The following is a 21259-nucleotide window of genomic DNA, read 5'->3' as shown; positions in this document are numbered from 1 at the left end:
CTAAGTCCAAGGAAGTCATTGTTCCACTGTATTCGGCATTCATCAGACCTATCATTGAGTACAATGCCCCCTTTGGTATGTACCTAACCAGGCATATCCAACAACTGGAAAGTCCACAAAGGTTCCTCACTAAAAGAATACAGGCATTAAGTATTATGTCCTATGCAGACTGCCTCAAGGCCCGATCCCTGTATTCTGTCTCCTACAGGCTTTTGAGGGGAGATCTATGCCTGGCATTGTCAGACCCCACTCTGATGGACTTCCTGCATATCCACAAAACCAACAGTACCAGAATTACCCATTCTAAAGACTTAAACCTTGCCTGTGATATAAATAGGACCTGCTGGAGAGATAGGTATGTATCCCAGAGACTACCCCAGTCTATGAACTAGGCTCACCATCTGTGTGAAGCTGAGTTCCTCCCTAATCCAGTTCAAGTGCAGCTTGGACAAGTGGATGGGAAACAGGAAATTCATCCCTGGTTTGGCACCTATGTCTCTGATGCAAACAGGTAACCTATAAATGGTTCATCTCCCAGGCCCATGCTTACACTTATCAACGGTATCAGAACGTGTCAGAGATTTGGGCTGTATGGCTAGGCTTAAAAAGGCTTTTGTGGTTGTTAGGTTCATAGTTGTTTAATAGGCTAAGTGCTACCATCGTATTATGTGTTAAGTATCCCCCAACTTCAGCTTAATACTGTAGGTAACACACAACTTCAAAATAAAAAGCTCATGAGATACCCATGTACTTGAGTGGACCACTCTATCGCATTTGATCTTTGTGCAGCAACAGTGGTTATGAAATCCTTTAACTTGCACAGCTTACAGTAAAAGGTATTTCTTCCAGATCAAAAAAAGTTTTAATTCACTGTACTCCACACAGATATGAAATGCCCCTTTGACTAAACATATCAAATAATTGGAAAGACTCCAGAGATTTGTAACTAAAGAAAAAAAACAGATCCATGTCAAAAGATCGAATGGAGAGATTGTCAAAACCCATACGGTCGCACCCATATGATCGGCAATTCAGTCCACAGAAAAAAAATTAAAATGCAAAAAACACCCACACACAACACAAGAAATGCTTTTGCAGGGGGCCAAGCCTCCCTACACCCCCATCCCCTGCTAATTATATATACCAGCTCCAAGATCACACTACAGTGAGAGGACATTTGAGAAGGCCAACCCACTTAAATTCTTAACCTTGAATTATCTTCTGTTCCAGCTTTCTCCGTTTCCACTTTACAAAAAAAAATTCTAAGCTTGTTTCCCCCCCTTTTCTGTAGCTAGTCTAGTCCAGACGCAGATTTGCTGCATCCTGGACTGTTTGTAAGCTCCTGAACACCCCAAGCCTGTCTGTGTTGGGTCTATATTAGATCACCAAATGCAAGAGAGAATGGTGATTAATCAACCCTATGTAAGCGAAAGCTTACAATCTCGAACTGTCAGAACAGCGATTTCTTTCCTAGGGAAAAAAAAAAAATCGCTGATCAAAAACACATACACACAACACAAGCATGACAAACAGCAATCCACAAACATACACCTAAAATCTGACGCCTAACCCTACACTAAACTATACACACACCACTAACTATCCACTTACCTTAACCCAAACCCTAACCCTAAGGTCCGTCACTATCGCACACTCACATCACCCGCTCACTAACTCACCTAATCAGCCCTAACCCTCACGTCCACACAATCGCACACATACCTAACCCGCACCCTAACCCCAACTCACCTAACCCGCCCTAACACTCACATCCACAAAATCGCACACTTACCTGAACCCAACCCGTAACTTTCCACCACAGCACTGAAAATGCCAAAGCAACAGAAAAGGACAACCAAATTCTTTCCCTAGGAAAAAATTTGGGTTTCTGTTGCTTCAATATTTTAAGCTTTCGCTTACATAGGGTCGATCAATCACCATTCACTTTTTTAAGAGTTCGGTGATCTAATATAAACCCTCTGTGTTGGAGGGAAGCCTGCTAGCTTATCAGTGAGAGTAATAAGCCCTAGGTAACATATCTACCACATAAGGAGTGGTTTCTGACCCAGAAATTATAGTTATTGGCCGCTTGGACAGTTTTTCCATCTCTCTCAACTTCCAGATTTAAAAGCAAACATTTGCACTTGTTTCCCCCCTTTCCTGTAACTAGTCTAGTCCAGATACAGATTTTGCTGTATCCAGAACAGGACTGTTTGTAAGCTTCTGAGCCCCCCAAGCCTTTCTGTGTTGGAGGGAAGCCTTCTAGCTTATCAGTGGGAGTGGCAGGCACTAGATAGCCTATCTACTGCAAGAGGAGTGGTTCCTGGCCCAGAAATTGTAGTTTATTAGCCGTTTGGACAGTTTTTCCATCTCTCTCAACTTTCCGGTTTAAAAGCCTGCATTTGCGCTGGTTTCCCACCTTTCCTGTAACTAGTCTAGTCCAGATGCAGACTTGCTACATCCAGGACTGTTTGTAAGCTTCTGAGCAGTGCCAAAGTCTGCTCTTCAATTTTTCCCTTAGATCTACTAGTTCTCTCTTCTCCTGAACTTATACTAGCTTTTTAGTCTTGCACTTTACCAGACTTCTTGTAGCAATTACTGTAGCACACAAAAGTGCTACCAGCCCTAAACGTTCTACAAGGAAACAGATCCAGTACTTATTATCAATGCCCACCCATCCAGGCATGTCTAAAGATCAGTTCCCTATGCTTTCTCCTATTAACCTGGTGAACTTGGGCATCCTGAGGCAATGTAGCAACTGCCTCATGTACACCGACAACCCTCTCCAACTCTCAGACTTGCAAGAGATGCACTTATATATCCAGACTGGAAGCCATGCATTCTCCAGCCAAGACCGAACAGATGGTCAAGAAGAGAAGGTCAAAACTTGCACACACCACATGGAACACATAGCCCTGCAGAACACACCAGCACTGCCTTCACATAAAAACACAAACCACACACCCACCTTCGCGGAAGCTCTCAATAAACATCTTCCCAAGCAGCAGAGACATCCAAGGCAGAAATGCACTCCACCACCACAACACTAATTACGAGACACATAACTCTCCTAAACAGTGTGTCACTCACCCAAATCCCCTAAGGAAAAACAGCATGCCCAACACACTAGTTATAGGGGACTCAATAGTGAGGCACACTGATGTCCCACTCACTGGGGTGAATAAGGAGAAAGTAACAGTCGGCTGCCTGTCAGGTGCCAGGATCCGCCACATAACGCACGCAGTCAGGTCCCTCAACAACAGGTACAAATATGACTCTGTCATTGTACATGTGGGTGTGAATGACCTGAGATGTACCTCCCTGGACTACATAAAGAGAGACATCGGATTATGTAGCCCAGGTGGGTATGACCCCTAGCCCTGAGCAGCATCCTACCATCACCCAGAATGCTACCACAGTACAAGCAGAAAATGATCGATTTCAACAATTGGATAAGTTTCTGGTGTCATTCTAAGGGGATCCAGTATCTGTCTGGCTGGGATGCCATGATTGAAAGACCTCGATGCTTTGCCAGAGATAGCCTGCATCTGTCACCCCTGGGCTTCTGGATACTGGCCAAGGCTCTTGTAACCCCTGTAGTGCCTTTTTAGAAGGTGCTCCAAAGACCAAATTACCACTGTAACAGCTACAAACAAATGCAATCTGAGGTTCATGCTGCTCAATGCTAGAAGTCTAAATCTGAAAATGCACTTGCTCAAAGCATTCCTTAAAATGGAGAACATCGACATTTGTGCTGTAACAGATGGTTCAAGGCAGCAGAAAGTACCCCCTGCACTACCAGGCTATAATTCATTCCACGCCTTTCGGTCCCAAAACTTGGACCGAAGCTCCAAAGGCGGTGGTGTTTCCATATTCAAAAAGGATGTGCACACCTCCAGACTGGTAGCCCAACATAGCTCCTCAGAGATACTTCAGGTGCAGCTAACATTGGGTAAGACAGTGATTCAGGTCGTAGCCTGCTATAGGTCCCCAACCATGTCCCAAGACTCGCACTCCATGTTCCTAAGCACCCTGGAGAATATTAGGGTCCAACCTAACACTCTCTTACTAGGCGACTTCAATTACCCCTCCATTAACCGGGTAAACTACTCGAGTACCAACAGACTTACCCAACGTTTCCTGGAGTTCATTAATTCCAATGCCCTGGACCAACTCATTCTTACCCGCACTAGAGGTAGCAACATCCTTAACCTGGTCATTACTAACATGGGTGACCACTGCTCTACACCAACAGTCAGCTCCTCCCTGGTTAGATCCAACCACAAACTAATCACCTTGGCAATCCACATCACACCCATCCCCACCCCCTGCAAAGGTAACCACCATGAAAAACTTCTCCAAAACTAACTTTGGGCTCCTAAAAACAGAGGTGGCTTACTTCACGGCACCTATGCAAATGGAGAATAGTTGCGTGACCGCCGAATCATACACCAATGCACTGTACGAACACGTACACAAATGCATGGATCTCGTCATACCCAACAGAACCAAGACGCTCTCCTCCAAAAAAAAGGAAGCCAATCTGGTGGTCTGCTGCCATAAACAAACTCTACAACAGACGGAGGAAACTGATGTGGAATAAGGTGAACTCCCAAGACTGGAAAAACTCCTTTATCAGCCTCAACAAAAAGTTGAGATTCCTCATCAAATCCTCTAAAGCTAGCTATGAAAACAGAATTGCAGCAGATAGTAAGGACAACCAACAGGCCTTCTATAGTTACATAAAGAATCTCCACATCAATACCCAGATTTGCTCTGAGCTACTACACAATGGTACCTCCTATACCAAGCCAACAGATATTGCCAGTATACTGGCAGACAGATTCATTGCAACTTTACCCCCCACCCCACCCCCACCAAGGACCAATCACAATACCAGTAGATTTCCAGGCACCCAGTATTACTGCTGCACATTTTAAAGCAGCACTGTCCAAGGCCAAGAATACAACTTCTATAGAACCTGACAATATCCCTGGTTGTGTTCTACATGAACTACAGAGTGAACTGGCACCTCACCTTTGTGTCATGTTCAATCACAGCCTCACCTCAGGATTTGTCCCCTTCCGAATGATGCACTGCTACAGTCATCCCTCTCCACAAAGGAGTGACTACAGACCCTGGGAACTATCACCCCATTAGCCTGACGAGTAATCTCCAAACTCTGGATCCCACACAGTTTGGTTTTGTGAAGGGTAGATCATGCCTGCTCAACCTGGTTGACTTATTTGAGTCAGTCACCAGAGCTGTGGATGAAGGCAAGGTGGTTCATACAGCCTATCTTGAACTGGCGAAGGCTTTTGATGCCATTCCCCACTCAGAAATCATAGAAAAACTCACAAAGCTTGGCATCAACCCCTATATCACTAGGTGGGTTGCAAGCTGGCTCACAGATAGAACCCACAGTGTGAAAGTAGCTGACTCCAAGTCAGACTGCCGAATGGTCACTAGTGGAGTCCCACAGGGTTCAGTCCTGGGTCCTCTTCTGTTTGGTATCATTTCTCTGATGACCAGGCCAACACAAAGGGACTCTGGCTGACAAAGTTTGCAGACAATTTCAAGTTGGGAGCTATTATTAATTCCCCAAGTGATGTTGACATCCTACAGAATGGCCTCACTGACAGCAACGACTCCATGGCCTTAAGCTCAATGCCAAAAAATGTGTTGTCATCTCCTTTGGGAAAAACCCAATTCCCATGAATTACCACACTGATGTTAGTCCACTGAACACAGAAGGCATTATAAGAGATCTGGGAACACAGGTTGACAGCAACCTCTCTTTTGATCACCACTTTGCCACTGTGGTAAGAAGGTCCTTCTATGTAGCACATCTCATTACTAAGGGTTTTGCATTGAGGAAGAAAGAGGTCATTGTCTCCCTCTACTCTTCCCTCATTAGGCCAATCATCAAATACAATACCCCATTTGGCATGTACCTCACTAGACATCTGCAACAACTGGAGAGGCCACAATAGTACCTCACAAAGAGGATCCTAGGCCTTAAACACTTGTCCTACATTGACAGACTCAAAAAACTCCAACTTTTCACTGTATCATATCGCCTACTTAGAGGCGATCTCTGCTTGACTTGCAAAGCCATGTCTGACCCAGCTCTGTTAGAAATGCTACATCAAAAGAAATCCCAATCCCTCCGCACCACACGCTCCAGAGACCTCAACCTCATTACCACAATTAACAGAACATGCTGGAGGGACAGGTTCATAACCTAGAGACTGACCATGCTATGGAACAAACTTCTCATACATGTCAAGCAGAGCACCTCGCTGACCCTCTTCAAAAGAGATCTTGATGAGTGGATGGATAACTCCAGTGGCTCTACTTGACAGAGGCACTGGGAAAGTACAGTTGTGTACACTTACCATAAATGTAGATGTTCGAATGTATTCACTGTTGCAGTCATTACATTTGGGTAATCCTGCTGGCAGGTTGCCCTCAGTCGGCCTGAATTCCAAAGTCTTGGGTCCTGCATCGGCTGCTGTCGCCCCTTCCCTGACGTCAGGGTGTCAGGGGTATAAAAGAAGCAGCAGATGCCATTTTCTTCAGTTTTTCTTGCCCCAGATGTCAGGTGCTCCTGAAAGGGTAGCCAAAATTTATATATAAAAAATATATGCACCAAAATAAACTTTACCTTCATCTACAAGCAAATACACCATATAGGTAGTATAAACCAGAGAAGGAAAGATAAATTCCAGCAGAAAAAAGGGGGATGCTGGGTGGGTAACCTGGACTGCAACAGTGAATACATTCGAACATCTACATTTATGGTAAGTGCACACAACTGTACTATGTTTTTCGTGTTTCACTGTTGCAGTCATTACATTTGGGTGGAGTCCCAAAGCAATGGTTGGGAGGCTGGAGCTAAACAGCATTAGGAGCGGCTATGAGGCCCTGCAGAACTGCAGTGGTGAAGCCTGCCTTGGATTTAGAGTAGAGTGGCAGATGATAATGCTTTGTGAAGGTGTGCAGTGAACTCCAAATTGCCACCTCTAAAATGTCTCTGGGTGGTACTCCCCTGACAAAGGCTGCTGAAGTGGCTGCAGCTCTGGGCGAATGTGGCCTAATGCCCTTGGGCACTGGCTTTCCATGGTGTGAACAGCAGAAACGAATGCAGTGGCTTATCCACTTAGAAATAGTCTGCTTTGAAATAGCCTTTCCTTGTGATCCTGCAGCATATGTCACTAGTAATTGCTCTGTCTTCCAGAAAGCTTTGGTTCTGTCTAAGTAGAATCTAAGATGTCTGTATACGTCCAAAGAATGGAGCATTCTCTCTCCCTTCTTCGGTGGATTTGGGTAAAAAGTTGGCAGATGAATAGTTTGGTTAAGAGCCACACTGGACACCACTTTAGGCATAAATGTTGGGTTTGTCCTCAGAGAGACCCTATCTGGATAAAAAATGATAAAGGGTTCCACAGCCATGAGGGCCTGTAGTTCTGAAACTCGTACTGCAGAAGTAATTGCTAGCAGCAGAGCTGTTTTCCAAGATAAGAACTTTATATCTGCAGTTGCAGCTGGCTCAAATGGAGGCAGGGTGAGCTTTTCCAAGACATAGTTGAGGTCCCATGCAGGTATTGGTGATCTCCTTGGAGGCCTTAAATTTTTGGCTCCTCTGAGGTACTGCTTTAATAAAGGAGGAGAAAAGATTGGTGGCTCTGTATTGTAATAAGCCGAAATGGCAGAGGCATGAATTTTAATTGATGAAAAAGATAGGCCTTTGTACAGCATCTCAGTTAAATATTGCAAAATCTGAGGAATATTTGGTACAGCTGTATCAGTTCCTTGTGCCTGGTTCCAAGCATAGAATCTCTTCTATTTTCCATCATAAGATTTTCTAGTACTAGGCCTTCTGGCTTCCAGAATGACATCCATCACAGCTTGACTGAGAGGTGTTATTTGTATGACTACATTATCCGCCATGCTGCCAAGTTTAGTGTCCTTTGTTGGCTGTGCAGGATCCAATTGTTTTGTTGAGACAGTAGATGAGGTATCTGAGGTAGGCTCCAAGCTGGGAACAGAGACAAATTCCTTAGGATTGGATACCAGTACTGGCGTGGCCAGTCTGGGGCAATCAGTATCATTTTGGCTTCTCCTGTCTTACCTTTAAGAGTACCTTGGGGAGGAGAGGCGGTCGAGGGAAGGCATATACTGATAGGTTTTTCCAGCTGAAAGATAGGGTGTCCACTTTCCATGCTTGTCTGTGATATGTCCTTGTGCAGAATCATTTTAGTTGGTAATTGTGAGGGGAGGCAAATAGATCCATGTCCGGGCATCCCCATGTCCTTGTTATCATGATGAAGACTTGTGGATCCAGTTTCCATTCGTGGGGATCCATGAGGTTTCTGCTTAGTTTGTCTGCCAGAGTATTTTCCTTTCCTGGCAGGAATTGCGCCTGCAGATGTACTTGGCAAGTCATGGCTGTGTCCCACAATGTCATAGCTAGTCTGCAAAGGGGGTAAGAATGTGTGCCCCCCTGCTTGTTTATATACCACACGGCCGTGGTGTTGTCTGTCTTTATCGGTAGTTGTCCCGAATGAAGTAGGCTCCTGAAAGCTGTCAGAGCATTTTGAACAGCTAGCATCTCTTTTTGATTGATATGTAGATGCATTTGGTTTGTGGACCATGTGCCCTGAATGCATCTTCCTGACATGTGGGTCCCCCAGACAATCTGATGCATCCATTGTTCGTGTCTGCCTGACTGGGGGTAATGTGAATGACTGTCCCTTGTTCTGGTGACAAGTCTTTGCCCACCATGGAAACTCCTGTTGAAAGCATGGAATGAGAGTAATCACTGTTTCCAGGCTGTGGCAATGTTGAGTCCAAACACTTTTTAGGTACCATTGAAGTTTCCTCATATGCAGTCTTGCTTATGGAATTAGTAGGATGCAGGATGCCATGAAGCCCAAAGCCTGCAGAATTTTTCTTGCAGATAACTGGGCCTTTGTTGCCAACATTTTGAAATAGATAGTCAGTTGCCTTTGTTTGTCTGGCATGAGATAAGCCATCTGGGCAGTTGTGTTCAAGCTTGCACCCAGGAATGTTAACTTTTGAGAGGGTACTAGTTTTGATTTCTTTTCGCTGACTGTGTATCCTAGGCATGTTAGAAGTCTTTTCACAAATGCCAGATGTTGAAGAAGAATGTCCTTGTTCTCTGCTTGGATTAGACAGTCATCTAGGTAAGGATATATTTATATTCCTCTTTGTCTGCAGAATGCAATTACTGGTGCCAGGCACTTTGTAAAGTCCCTAGGCACAGTAGATAAGCCAAAGGGCAGTGCAGAGAATTGGTAATGCATTGAACCAGCCTTGAATCTGAGGTATCTTCTGCACGATTGTCTGATTGGAACATGCAGGTATGCCTCTTTTAGGTCTAAAGTCACAAGCCAAGCATTCTTTGCAGCAGGGCAAAGTCAACATTTTGAATTTTGGAATATCTAGGAATGTGTTTAGAATGGAGAGGTCCAGTATTGGCCTGCAGGCTTTGTCCTTTCTGGGTACTAAGAACAGTCTTGAGTAAAATCCTTGTCCCTGCTCTTGCTCTGGTACTTGCTGAATGGCCCCCATGTCCATGAGGGATGTAACTTGCTTTTATGCTTCTGTCCATTGATTTTTTAGCAGATCTGGCCAGCCGTTTGCCTGTGGCAGAGTATGGAAATGGAATTTGTAGCCTTGTGACACTATATTTAGAACCCACTTGTCCTTGGTTATAATGTGCCAATTTTGAGCAAAAAGTGTTAATTTTCCCCCTAAGGGCACTGCCAGAAGATAAGTGCTTGGTGCAGGCAGGGGAAAGTCATTGGAACTGCTTTCTGTATGTTTATGATTTATCTTCTCCAGCTTTGGAGGTAGAAGCACCCCATTGTTTTGGTCTGTAAGAACCTTGTGTTTGGGATCTGCCCCTAGGTCGTCTGGATCTGACACTGGAAATGACCATTTTTTGTAGGCCAGTGTCAACTAAACCTAGGCGGCTGTACTTGTAAGAAATCTTTAACAGTTTGCATAGATTTAGCTTTGTCTTCCATTTTCTTTAACACCTCTCCTGCCTTAACACCAAACAAAGTATCATGCTGTAAAGGTGCCTCTAGTAATTTAACTTTAACATAATTAGGCAGATTTTGTTCCTTTAACCAAGCATGCCGCCTAATTACAGAACCTGTAACTGCAGCCCTGCAGGAGGCCTCCAAAGAATCAAAACCACATTGCAAAGTATGCTTTCCAACTTGTTCAGCTGCATGCAATAATTCCTGCATTTCCTTGTTTTCAGCACATTCAGAATTTGACATCATTTCCTGTTTAAGCAATCCCATGAGATGTTGCTGATACTTGAGCATATCAAACTGACAGTTTAAGGCCCTTATAGCCAAAGTTGCAGATGTGCAAATCTTTTTCCCCATCTATGCAGTGTCCTTGAATCTCTGTCAGAGGGGGTTGGGTTTTTTTGCAGCCGAGGCCTTAACTCCCTTTGGACCCTGTGAAATAGTTTCTGGATCAGCAGCAGGGATTTTAAAAAGAAATTTGTGCAAGTCAGGAACCCTGTAATATCTGTCAGGCTTAACAGGAGCTGGGGATAAAGAGTCAGGGGTCAAACTAGACTCCGAAAACACATTATCTACAAGATCTAGCACTGGTGGAATGGCTAGAGGCCTGTGTTGAGGCAGTAAAAGGAAATCCCTGAGCCTCTTTTTAGATTCTGAAAAATCTTGACTTTCCCAGTCAAAATGCTTCCTCATGGTAAGCAAGGTTTCTCCAAAGGAATAATCCTCAGGAGGGGATGCTGAAGGAATAGATTCTTCACATCAGAATCCTCATAGGGGGGTAAAGAATATCCCTGATCAGAAGAGGAATCAGAAGAAATAGAAACCTGATCTGAAGATTCAGTCAGTGTCTTGCCTAGGCCTCTTATCAGGAGGGGGATGGGATCCCCTGATCAAGGTAATCAGGTCTTCGGCCATTTTGATCATCTGTCTTTTGGGCATAGAGGCCTGTACACGTGGCTCATGAGTTTGTTTCTTTGCTTTAGAAGGTGCTGTAGTCTTTGTCTTTTTAATATAAAAATGTTGAGGTCTGAATACACCCTCAGAAGCCGGAACCTGCTCAGCAGCTCCGGACCCATCTGAGGGATTAGTGTCCGAGGCTACAATACCTTGAGTACCCAGTGGCATGGCAGACTCCACGTAGTGGGTGTCAGGGGCTGCGAAAGCGCCTCACTGAGAACCGGCGAGTGGCTTAGGAGAAGCTTCATCCTCGGTTGTTTTTCTCTATCCTTTCCCTTGCGCTTTTTGTAAACTCCAGTAGTCGGATGGCTATCCGACGACATTTCTGGATAATTAAACCAGCTACCAAAATACTTTAAAGCAAAATCATACCGATGCTTAATAGTGCGTTGGTTAAATCTAGCACAAAACTGACAACCAGAAACGTTGTGATCAGGGCCTACGCAAGGAATACAGTAAGAATAAAAATCCTTATGAGGTATTTGCTTTCCACAAGTAATACAATTAACTTTTTCTGACATCGGTCTGGAGCAAGAAAAAACTTTCCCCAACGGAGCACTTAGCTTTATTGAAGACTTTGGTTCTGAAACTCAAACACGAAAATTTCAGGAGTCAGCCGACTGGCACTTGCGAACTGCTTCTACTTCGGGCACCGCGTGTCAAGAAAGACTGAAGAAAATGGCGTCGGCTGCTTCTTCTATACCCCTGACGTCAGGGAAGAGGCGACAGTAGCCGACACAGGACCCAAGACTTTGGATTTCAGGCTGACTGAGGACAACCTGCCAGCAGGATTACCCAAATGTAATGACTGCAACAGTGAAACACGAATAACATCTAAGGTCGGGTGGCAGTATGCCAGGATAATCCTATGGCTAGGCTTGTAAAAGCCCCAGGGCTATTAGCCTAGTAAACACCTATGAACTTATACAGTGCGGAAAAGAGCAAATTTCCTGATCCCTACTTTAATGCAGTCTCAGTCAGAACAGTTGAACAGACTGAACTGTCAATCATATGCGTTTTATCGGTTCGATCATTTGACAGGAACCCAAAAAGATCATGGGCTTAAAAGACCTGAACTTTCATTGCTTGAATCTAATTGAGTTCTGACAGAGTGCTACTGAAACAACAAACTATAAATTGATAAGTATATATTTTTTGGCACTTCTTTCCAAAGTTCTACAGTATTCTAATTGCTTTTGCTTGATTTATTTACATCATATTTGCTGGCTTCTGATCTGTGTTGAAAGTGTTATTTTTCTGAGTGGAAAATGCTGTTTCCCCCCCACCCTTAATCCTGCTCTGTTAAATACTGGCCAAACAACTTGTGTGTTTTATCCGATTGTCTCAAGACTTGCTAGTATAATTAAGATTCCCTGTTTGTTGCCTCTGCATTCATTGCTTGAATCTAACTGAGTTCTAACTGAGAGTGCTACTGAAACAACTCAAACTATAAATTGATAAGTATATATTTTTGGCACTTCTTTCCAAAGTTCTACAGTATTCTAATTGCTTTTGCTTGATTTATTTAGATCACATTTGCTGGATTCTGATCTGTGTTGAAAGTGTAATTTTTCTCGGAGTTGATTTTTCCTCTTCCCTGTCCTCCCTATTGGTGTGTTCTTTTTATACTTGGTGGCTTTGCAACTGCCCACCCCCTACTGTATTACTTGATCTGTGACACTCCTCCCAGTCTAGTGTCTTTAGCTCATTCTTTGCTTACTGTGTTTGTGTTTCTTCCTACTTTACTACTTATTTTGCTTTTGCTGCCTGTTCTTAAAAGTACTTAATAGCATTTATTCTGCTGCATTTATTACTGCTTGTTAGTAGCCGATTCAATTGTAACTGTTATTCTATGCCTTTGGATTACACACTTGGGCGTTAGACCAGTTGTTTCACATTAGGAAGGTTTGTGGTCTGCACTGTTGTGGCAGGACAGGAAGCTTACATCCTTCTGAGTTGGGAGTTGCTGACTGAAGGCTTAGTGTCTGTTCTAAAGTATATTAGTTCTGGTTTAAGCACTTGGGCTTTGGGCCAGTTTTTTTACATTAAGTAGGTGTGGTCTGCACTGCTGTGGGAGGCTGGATTCTGCCCTTCTGAGCTGGGAATTTCTGGTCACAGGCTTATTGTGCCTGCTTATTTGAACTGTTTCTTTCTGAAATTGGTGGCCTTGTTGCTGCAGCATAGACCAGATTCAGGCCTGCTAAATCTAGCTTTGTTTGTGTAACTTGAGCACTGACCCAGTCTATCATTTTTTGGAGAAGGTTCCCCTGCACCCCAGTAGCAGGAGTGTGCAGTTAGAACTGGTTTGATTGAAGACTGCTGGAGCAGGGCTCAGTTTTGAGCTTTTTTCTGGTTAATTGAGTAACTTGTTTAAATCAGTTGTTCATTTTCTATTGTTTTATATACATGTAAAAAAAATGCATTCTATTCATCTGTTTTTACTGTATTTGTGTTTCTTCCTACTTTATTACTAGGGGCACTGACTAAACTCTGATCTGAGATATATAACAATAAGTATCCTTTCTGTGCATTTAAAGAGTTTTTTTGATTGTATCTGCTTTATTTTCTGAAAAAAAAATATATATATATATATATATATATATATACACATATATATATATATATATATATACTGGTTTCCCGCCTTTCTAAGCTAGTATAGTCCAGTTTTCAGGTTAAGTGCTGAATTCAGGGTTATGTTACAAATCTCTGTGTTTGCCCATACCTTACTTGGATAGAAGGAAGTTTATCTGTTCACCTGTGAGAGAGGGGAGCTTTGAGCAACCTTTCTGTCCCTGGAGGAGTGGTTTCAGCCCAGAAATTAGTAGTTTTTTGGCCATTTTGGGCTAATTTCTATCTCTTTCATTTCCCTGCTATAAATACCACATTTGCCCGGTTTTGCACGCCAGGCAGCGCCTGTTAGCTGGGGTATAACTATTCCTGGCTCCACAGTCTCCTCTTCAATTTTTCCCTTGGAACTAGGCGAACTTTCAAATTAAGCACTCAAGCCATTCATTTCTCAGCCCAGCACTTGCTCAAAACTCATAGCAAGCACTTATAAACCCTAGAACTAGACCTTCCTATACTGTACAGAAGGACAAGGCTCTCTATTCAACCCTACCAGCCATTCAGTAAAACAGTTCGCTGTACCTATCCAGGCATGTCCAAAGGGCAGTTTCAGGTGTATTCTCCAGTCCAACTGGTGAATCTGGGCATTTTGAGGCAATGTTACAACTGCCTCATGTACACAGACAACCCTCTCCTCCTACCACCAAACACTAATACATGTGAGAGATGCAATTATACAGCCAATCTGGAGGCTAAGCTCTCTCAACCCAAGCCTGGATCAGACAGTCAAGAGGAGAAGGGAAATACTCGCATCACACCACCAGTCTCACACAGACCCATTAAACCAGCACCGGCAAAAAACACACATAAATACATGAAAACATACTCGGAGGCTCTAAATAAAAATCTGAAAAAGCAACAGAGACCTCCAAAGCAGACATCCAAGCAACCTCCACCCCCCCCAACAGAAATCATGAAACACATACTTCACAAAACCTGTGTGCCATGCAATCACAGCCCTTAAGGCAAAATAACAAACCCAACATACTAGTAATAGGTGACTCAGTAGTCAGGCACACTGATGTCCTACTCACTAGGTTGAATAAGGAGAAGGTTATTGTTAGCTGCCTGTCGGGTGCCAGGAACCGCCACATAACACAAGCACTCAGGTCACTCCAAAACAAGTACAAATACAACTCTGTCATTGTCCATGTTGGTGTAAATGACCTGAGCCATACCTCCCTGGACTACATGAAAAGAGACATGGAAGAGCTCTCTGATCTTGTAGCCCAGGCTGGTATGACCCTGACCATCCTGCCCTCACCAAGAATGATACCACAGTATAAAGAAAAAGTTATCAATTTCAACAACTGGCTAAGTTTCTGGTGTCATTCAAAGGGGATCCACTGTCAGTCCGCCTGGGAGGGCATGCTCGACAAGCCACGCTGCTTCGATAGAGACGGCTTGCACCTGTCACCTTAGGCTTTCAAATACTGGCCAAGGCTCTTGCCACCCCTATAGTGCCTTTCTTAGGCAAGGCTCAAAAGACAAACCCACCGCCATAAATAGCACAAGTAACAAAAAACTGAGGGTAATGCTACTCAGTGCCAGAAGGCTAAACCTCAAAATGCACACACTCAAGGCACTCCTCAGTATGGAGAAAATTGATATATGTGCAGTAACAGAAACCTAGTTTACGGCTCCAGAGAGCACCCCAGCACTACCAGGCTACAACTCAAACCATACATTTCAGCCACAGAACCCAGACCGAAATACAAAAGGCGGGGGCGCATCCATATTGATTAAGGATATCCACACCTCCAGGTTAGTGGCACAGCGCGATGCTTCAGAGATCATCCACGTGCAACTAACAACGGTCAAAACTGCAATTCAAATTGCAGTTTGCTACAGATCACCCACCATGTCCCAGAACCCCCATTCTGCACTTCTGGAAACACTGGGAAATATAAAGGTCCTACCAAACACCCTAATATTGGGTGATTTCAATTACCCAAACATTAATTGGGAGAACTACTCAAGTACTAACTCCCTTGCCCAACATTTCCTAGAATTTATAAACTCAAACACCCTGGATCAACTGGTCAACACTCCCACCAGAGGTGACAAGATATTGGACCTGGTCATTACCAACATGGACGACCGGTGCTCCACACCGGAGGTCAACCCCTCGCTGGTTAGATTTGACCATAAACAAATCACTTTGGATATCCACATTCCGCCCCCACTCCCGGACAAGGAAACCACCATGAAAAACTTTTCAAAAGCAAACTTCACGTTACTTAAGACCGATGTGGAAAGTTTCAAAGCCCCCATGCTAAAGGATAACATTGTCCAAGCTGCAAAATCCTTTACTAATGCATTCTACGGGCACCTACAAGAATGCATGGATCTTGCTATCCCAAGCAAAACCAAGACTCACTCCTCCAAGAAAAGGAAACCAGTATGGTGGACTCCTGCCATAAACAAGCTATACAATAGAAGGAGGAAACTAGTACAGAAAAGAGTAAAATCCTAAGAAGGGAAGACATCCCTGATCAGTATCAGCAAAAAACTACGATCCCTCATAAAATCATCCAAGAGGAGTTTCGAAAGACCCCCCCTCTCACCCCCAAAAGAGCCCATAACCATACCAGAAGAATGCAGAGCTCCTGAAATCACAGACACTCAGGTTAAAACAGCCCTCTCCAAAGCCAAAAACACAGCATCAATGGGACTGGACAGTGTCCCAGGCTGCGTCCTACACGTGCTCAGAGACAAACTAACCCCTCACCTAAACACACTGTTCAAACTCAGCCTCATGGTTACGTACCCATAGAGTGGCGCACAGCAATGGTTATTCCACTCCACTTCACCCTATAAGCCTGACTAGCTTGGTATGCAAGGCTATGGAGCACATCATCATGGAACTCATTAACAGAGACACTGGGAATCTCAAAACACTGGACCCTACCCAGTTCGGCTTTGTTAAGGGCAGATCATGCCTCCTAAACCTGGTGGACCTTCTTTGAGACAGTTACCAAGTCTATAGACGAGGGAAAGGTGGTACAGACAGCCTACCTAGACCTCGCAAAGGCCTTTGACACCATTCCCCATTCTGGTATTATAGACAAGCTCACCAGCCTGAACATAAACCCCTACGTCACAAGATGGGTTGTCAACTGGCTCACAGACAGAACCAACATGGTAAGAGTTGTGGGAGCTAGGTCTGACTCTAAACAGGTTACAAGTGGCATTCCCCAGGGCTCAGTCCTAGGACCCCTCCTGTTTGGCATATACTTCTCAGAGGTACAAGCAAGCACAGGAGGACTATGGCTGAACAAGTTCACAGACAACTGCAAACTAGGGGCTATAACGGACTCTCCGGCTGACACAGACATCCTCCAAAAGGGTCTCACTGAGACGGATACCTGGTGTCAAAATCATGGCCTCAAGCTAAATGCTAAAAAGTGCATAGTCATCCCCTTTGGAAAAAACAAAGTACCCACAAACTACCACATAGGTGGTAGTCCCCTAAATACGGAAGACGTAATAAGGGATCTGGGGAATCAAGTAGATAGTAAACTCTCCTTTGATAATCACATCGCCAAAATGGTTAGAAAATCCTTCTACGTGGCCCACCTTATCACAAAAGGGTTCGCATCCAGATCAAAATAAGTCATTGTGCTCCTCTACTCATCACTCATCAGACCCATCATAGAGTACAACGGCCCATTTGGGATGTATCTTACAAGACACCTGCAACAGCTGGAAAGACCACAGAAGTACCTCACCAAGTGGATCACTGGCCTCAAACAGATGCCCTATGCAGCTCGACTGAAGAAGCTCCAGCTGTACTCAGTTGAATACCGCCTACTCAGAGGTGATCTCTGCCTGACATACAAGGCCATGTCCAACTCAGAACTGATGGACATGCTCCACTTAAAGAAAAGCTTATCCCCTCGAGCCACACGCTCTAGGGATCTAAACCTCACCACAACAATAAATAGGACATGCTGGAGGGATAGATTCCTGTCACAGAGACTTCCCATGCTTTGGAACAAGATTCCAGTCTACATTAGGCAGAGCTCCTCGCTAACACTCTTCAAGAGAAACCTTGACGAGTGGATGGGAAACAGAAAGTTTACCCCGGGGATCACTTCAGTGGCTCTGCTGAACACAGGCACAGGGAACTAATCTAAGGGGGCAGCGAAGGCAAACACATTCTGGCTAGGCTTATAAATGCCTTCGGGCAGATAGCCTAGTACCTACCTATAAACCTATGAACTACCATGAAAAACTGGAGGCTCTCTCTCTATATACTCAATTTCATACAGACTCCTTAGAGGTGACATCTGCTTTGCTTATAGGGCTATAAGAGATCCAGTCATACTTACGAAGTAAGGCAACTGTGATCTGGTAAGGGACTGGACTCACGGCCTCAGGCAAGACCATACAAGCCTGGTGGGGCAAGGACCCATCTCACTGGCAGTGAAAGTGCCACCTTGTGGTTGACATGTATCAATGTGTAATGGCTTGCTGAGGTAGTCTGACAACTAGCTTGAAGATGAACAAAAATACCACCACAACCACCATCGTAGGCTTAAAAGGAATTAATTAATTTATCAAAAGTCAAGTTAAGGGCTTTCATTCTCTAATGTAGAGCTTTATCAAAATTACATACAAATATTTAAATCAGACCCCAGCAGGTAGTGTGCAGGAAAGTGCATGCAAGTTTTAAATTACCTCCAGCCTTAATCTTCTGGTAATTTTAAATTACTCAAACACCTGCAGAACCTTAACATCCTGCATAGGAGAAGCATTCCTAGCGGAAATGCCTGTGCCGTGCTGTTGTGCTCAGAATGCTTTTATAAAATCTGGTACATGTTGGATAACAAGAACCTCTAAACATTGCCAAGATCAGTCACTTTACCTGCACAGCAACTTAGGGTTATGTCTTGTGTGAAGTACTGACATCCTATTCACAAAAAAAGTAAAAGATGGGAAGTTATACACTTCTTTAATTAGGTAATACTCTTGACCCATAACCAGGTTTCCAAAAGTCTAACATGGGTTACTGTACCTGGTAAAGTAAAACATGACTTCTGATGCACACATGTACATAAATGAGATGCCACTTTCTAAGCCAAGGTAAAATTAAATGGCCCCCACACCACTCCCAGTGCTGAAATGTGAAATAAAATATCTGTAAAAACATGGTTCCTTTTATTTAGGTTATCATTAATCCACAACATTCAGGAAAAAGACACAATGTTCTTATGTTGTTTATCTACAGGTCAAAACCTTGAACATGCTTCCTAAGACTATTGAGCTATAAGGCCTAACCAACAAAGGCTAGGATGAAAGCGAGAGAGCGCCATCTGATAGGTAACCACAGCAGCGCTTGTCTTGTGTTGGGAGATTCCTCTACCACTAGCCACGATAATAACTGTCTTTCGGCTTTTCCCGGTTAGGGGTCGCCACAGTGGAACTCCAGTCCACTAATGATTGGCAGTGGATTTTTTTTAGGTGCTGAGTTGCCAGCCCGACGCCCAACCTTCAAAGAAGGTGCACCTATTCACGCATGCACCCCTACCTGCATGTCTTTAGACATCATTCAACCGTGGGAAGGACATGCAGACTCCACACAGAAGGTGCTCCAGCACAGAATCGAACAGGAGAACCTCTTGCTATGAGGCGACAATGCTAACCGCTGCACCAATGCAGCCACTCTACCACTAGCCACGATGATTTGTAAATTTCAGATGTGCTCTTGCAGATGCAGTTTTCAACTCTAACATATTTTTCGATGCTGGTCACTTACTTAGACCAATTCTTTAAAGTCAGCTTGGTCACCACTACCTATACAAGTGAAATTTCTAATCAAGTTGCTCTATAAAACTTACACTGAGATTTGGCAGGTCATGAGTTGGGCGTAACAAATGGCGTGTAGGGGTTCTTTCTCTGCATGTGGAATGGGGGGCTTTAGCCCCTGCTCACAAAGAAAAAAATAATCAAAACTTCAGTTTGATTACTCTGACCTGAATGAATGCTCTCTGTTCTTAAATAATTTATATTATATCCATATCCCTTCATGCATGCACTCATACATCATGCTATGTCATGACTTACTTTATTAATCTACATCTAATGTTAAACATCGATTTTACATGGTAGTTAAGTACCACTTCACTTATGTACAGAAATGTTCCACTAAGTAACTGAGTCTGCCCTCATACCAACATGATATATCTTGTACTATGTACAAGAGCCATTGTTGATAAGGTACACCTATCTAGCCAGCAAATAAAGACAGCCACGTGCTAACACACACACAAACTACAAACATTCTGACAGCAAACAGAAAATGCTGTAGCAGTCTGCTACATCACTAGCAGGAGGAAAGGGATGGCTGTGAGGAATTTCTTAATTTAATGAGAGCAATGAAAAAAATGTGGGCAATTACAATAGAATTAGAAATGGTAACAGATTCTTCTCATCCATTTCATAAAGCAAACTATGCATTAGACAGTGTTATTCAGAAACTGCTGATCAAAGTTTGCAACACTTACCAGCAATGTTGGAGTGACATATGTAAGACAAGGGTTTTCCATGCCTCCATATGGAAAGGACGGTGGAAGAACCAGCAAGTCATATTGTCCCCATACATATGGGCCCACCAAGTCCTCCGCAATCTTCAGCATAGTCTCAGTCTGTAAAACAACATTAGCCATTAACAAAGTATCTTACCCATTTTAATACATTCATTTTCATACAAACTCGGAGTAGATCTGGGACATCTACTTGAAACTACACAACTGGAGACTAAGCTGCTTTTCTGCAACTGCAGGAAACTGAACAGCAAATATACAAACCCTGTACATATTGATACTTTAAGCTGTACAGTTTCAATCAAACAGAACACAAACAAACACATGCCAAGATGTTTTTGTCCTTATTTTATTTACTTATCACTCTGAAGTCACTGCAATACAGAAAAATCAGTTAAATATTAGCTAAAACTCTGCTGTTCTTTCTCCTGGAGGCCGTGATCTTCTTGGGCCATATCTCTCAACTGTCCCTTCTTTTGCCTAATATTTTTGCCCTGTCCATCATCATTTTTTCTATTTTTTATTGTCACAGAGTTTCTTGCTTCTTGTTTTTCAGAAAATGCATGTTGACACTGTGACAAACCAAAATGCTGCCAGCCCAGCTGGTTGGAATTTTGTAAATAACCCTTGTGTATATCAACATGACTCATATGCTTATCTTACAAATGTAAGAGAACTGTATGTTATGTGTATATTAAACTACTGGTGCAGAAGTGTGCGTTGATCAGGGTTTGTACAGTACTGAGCTTCAAAGATGTGTCCACAGTGTACCCTACTGGAAAAGAACAGAAATGTATATAAACTATATACCTGTGCAAATGTATGATTTAATAGTAGAAGATAGAACATACAGAGTTAACCTGCACATCTTCAAGAAAATAAGTTGAAATTAAAGTGTTTTACTATTGTGTTATCTCTCAGTTTCAGTTCAGCAGCAGACATAATGTCTAGGGGGTAGAAGTTTTTGTATCACCTTGAAACAGAAGTAATTACTAGCTTTCAAATGTAAAAGCATTTTATTGTTTTACGACTTCCAAGTTCTGCAGACTTTTGAGA

General features: G+C 43.4%; 1 protein-coding gene across 1 annotated transcript in view; it reads right to left on the bottom strand.

The window, feature by feature from the left end:
- The window catches only part of LOC122814921 (leukotriene A-4 hydrolase-like), a 403509-nt gene that overhangs the window by 241658 nt on the left and 140592 nt on the right, over positions 1-21259 (bottom strand). Inside the window, exon 8 of the mRNA XM_044087185.1 lies at positions 20165-20305. Within this exon, the coding sequence (XP_043943120.1) occupies positions 20165-20305 (141 nt within the window). The remainder of the gene's footprint in view (positions 1-20164; positions 20306-21259) is intronic.

This window comes from Protopterus annectens, chromosome 11.part0, assembly GCF_019279795.1.
Source record: "Protopterus annectens isolate FY-2018-M chromosome 11.part0, PAN1.0, whole genome shotgun sequence".
Lineage (NCBI taxonomy): Eukaryota > Metazoa > Chordata > Ceratodontiformes > Protopteridae > Protopterus > Protopterus annectens.
The sequence above is the reverse complement of the archived record's forward strand: the minus strand, read 5'-3'. Positions and strand labels throughout refer to the sequence as shown.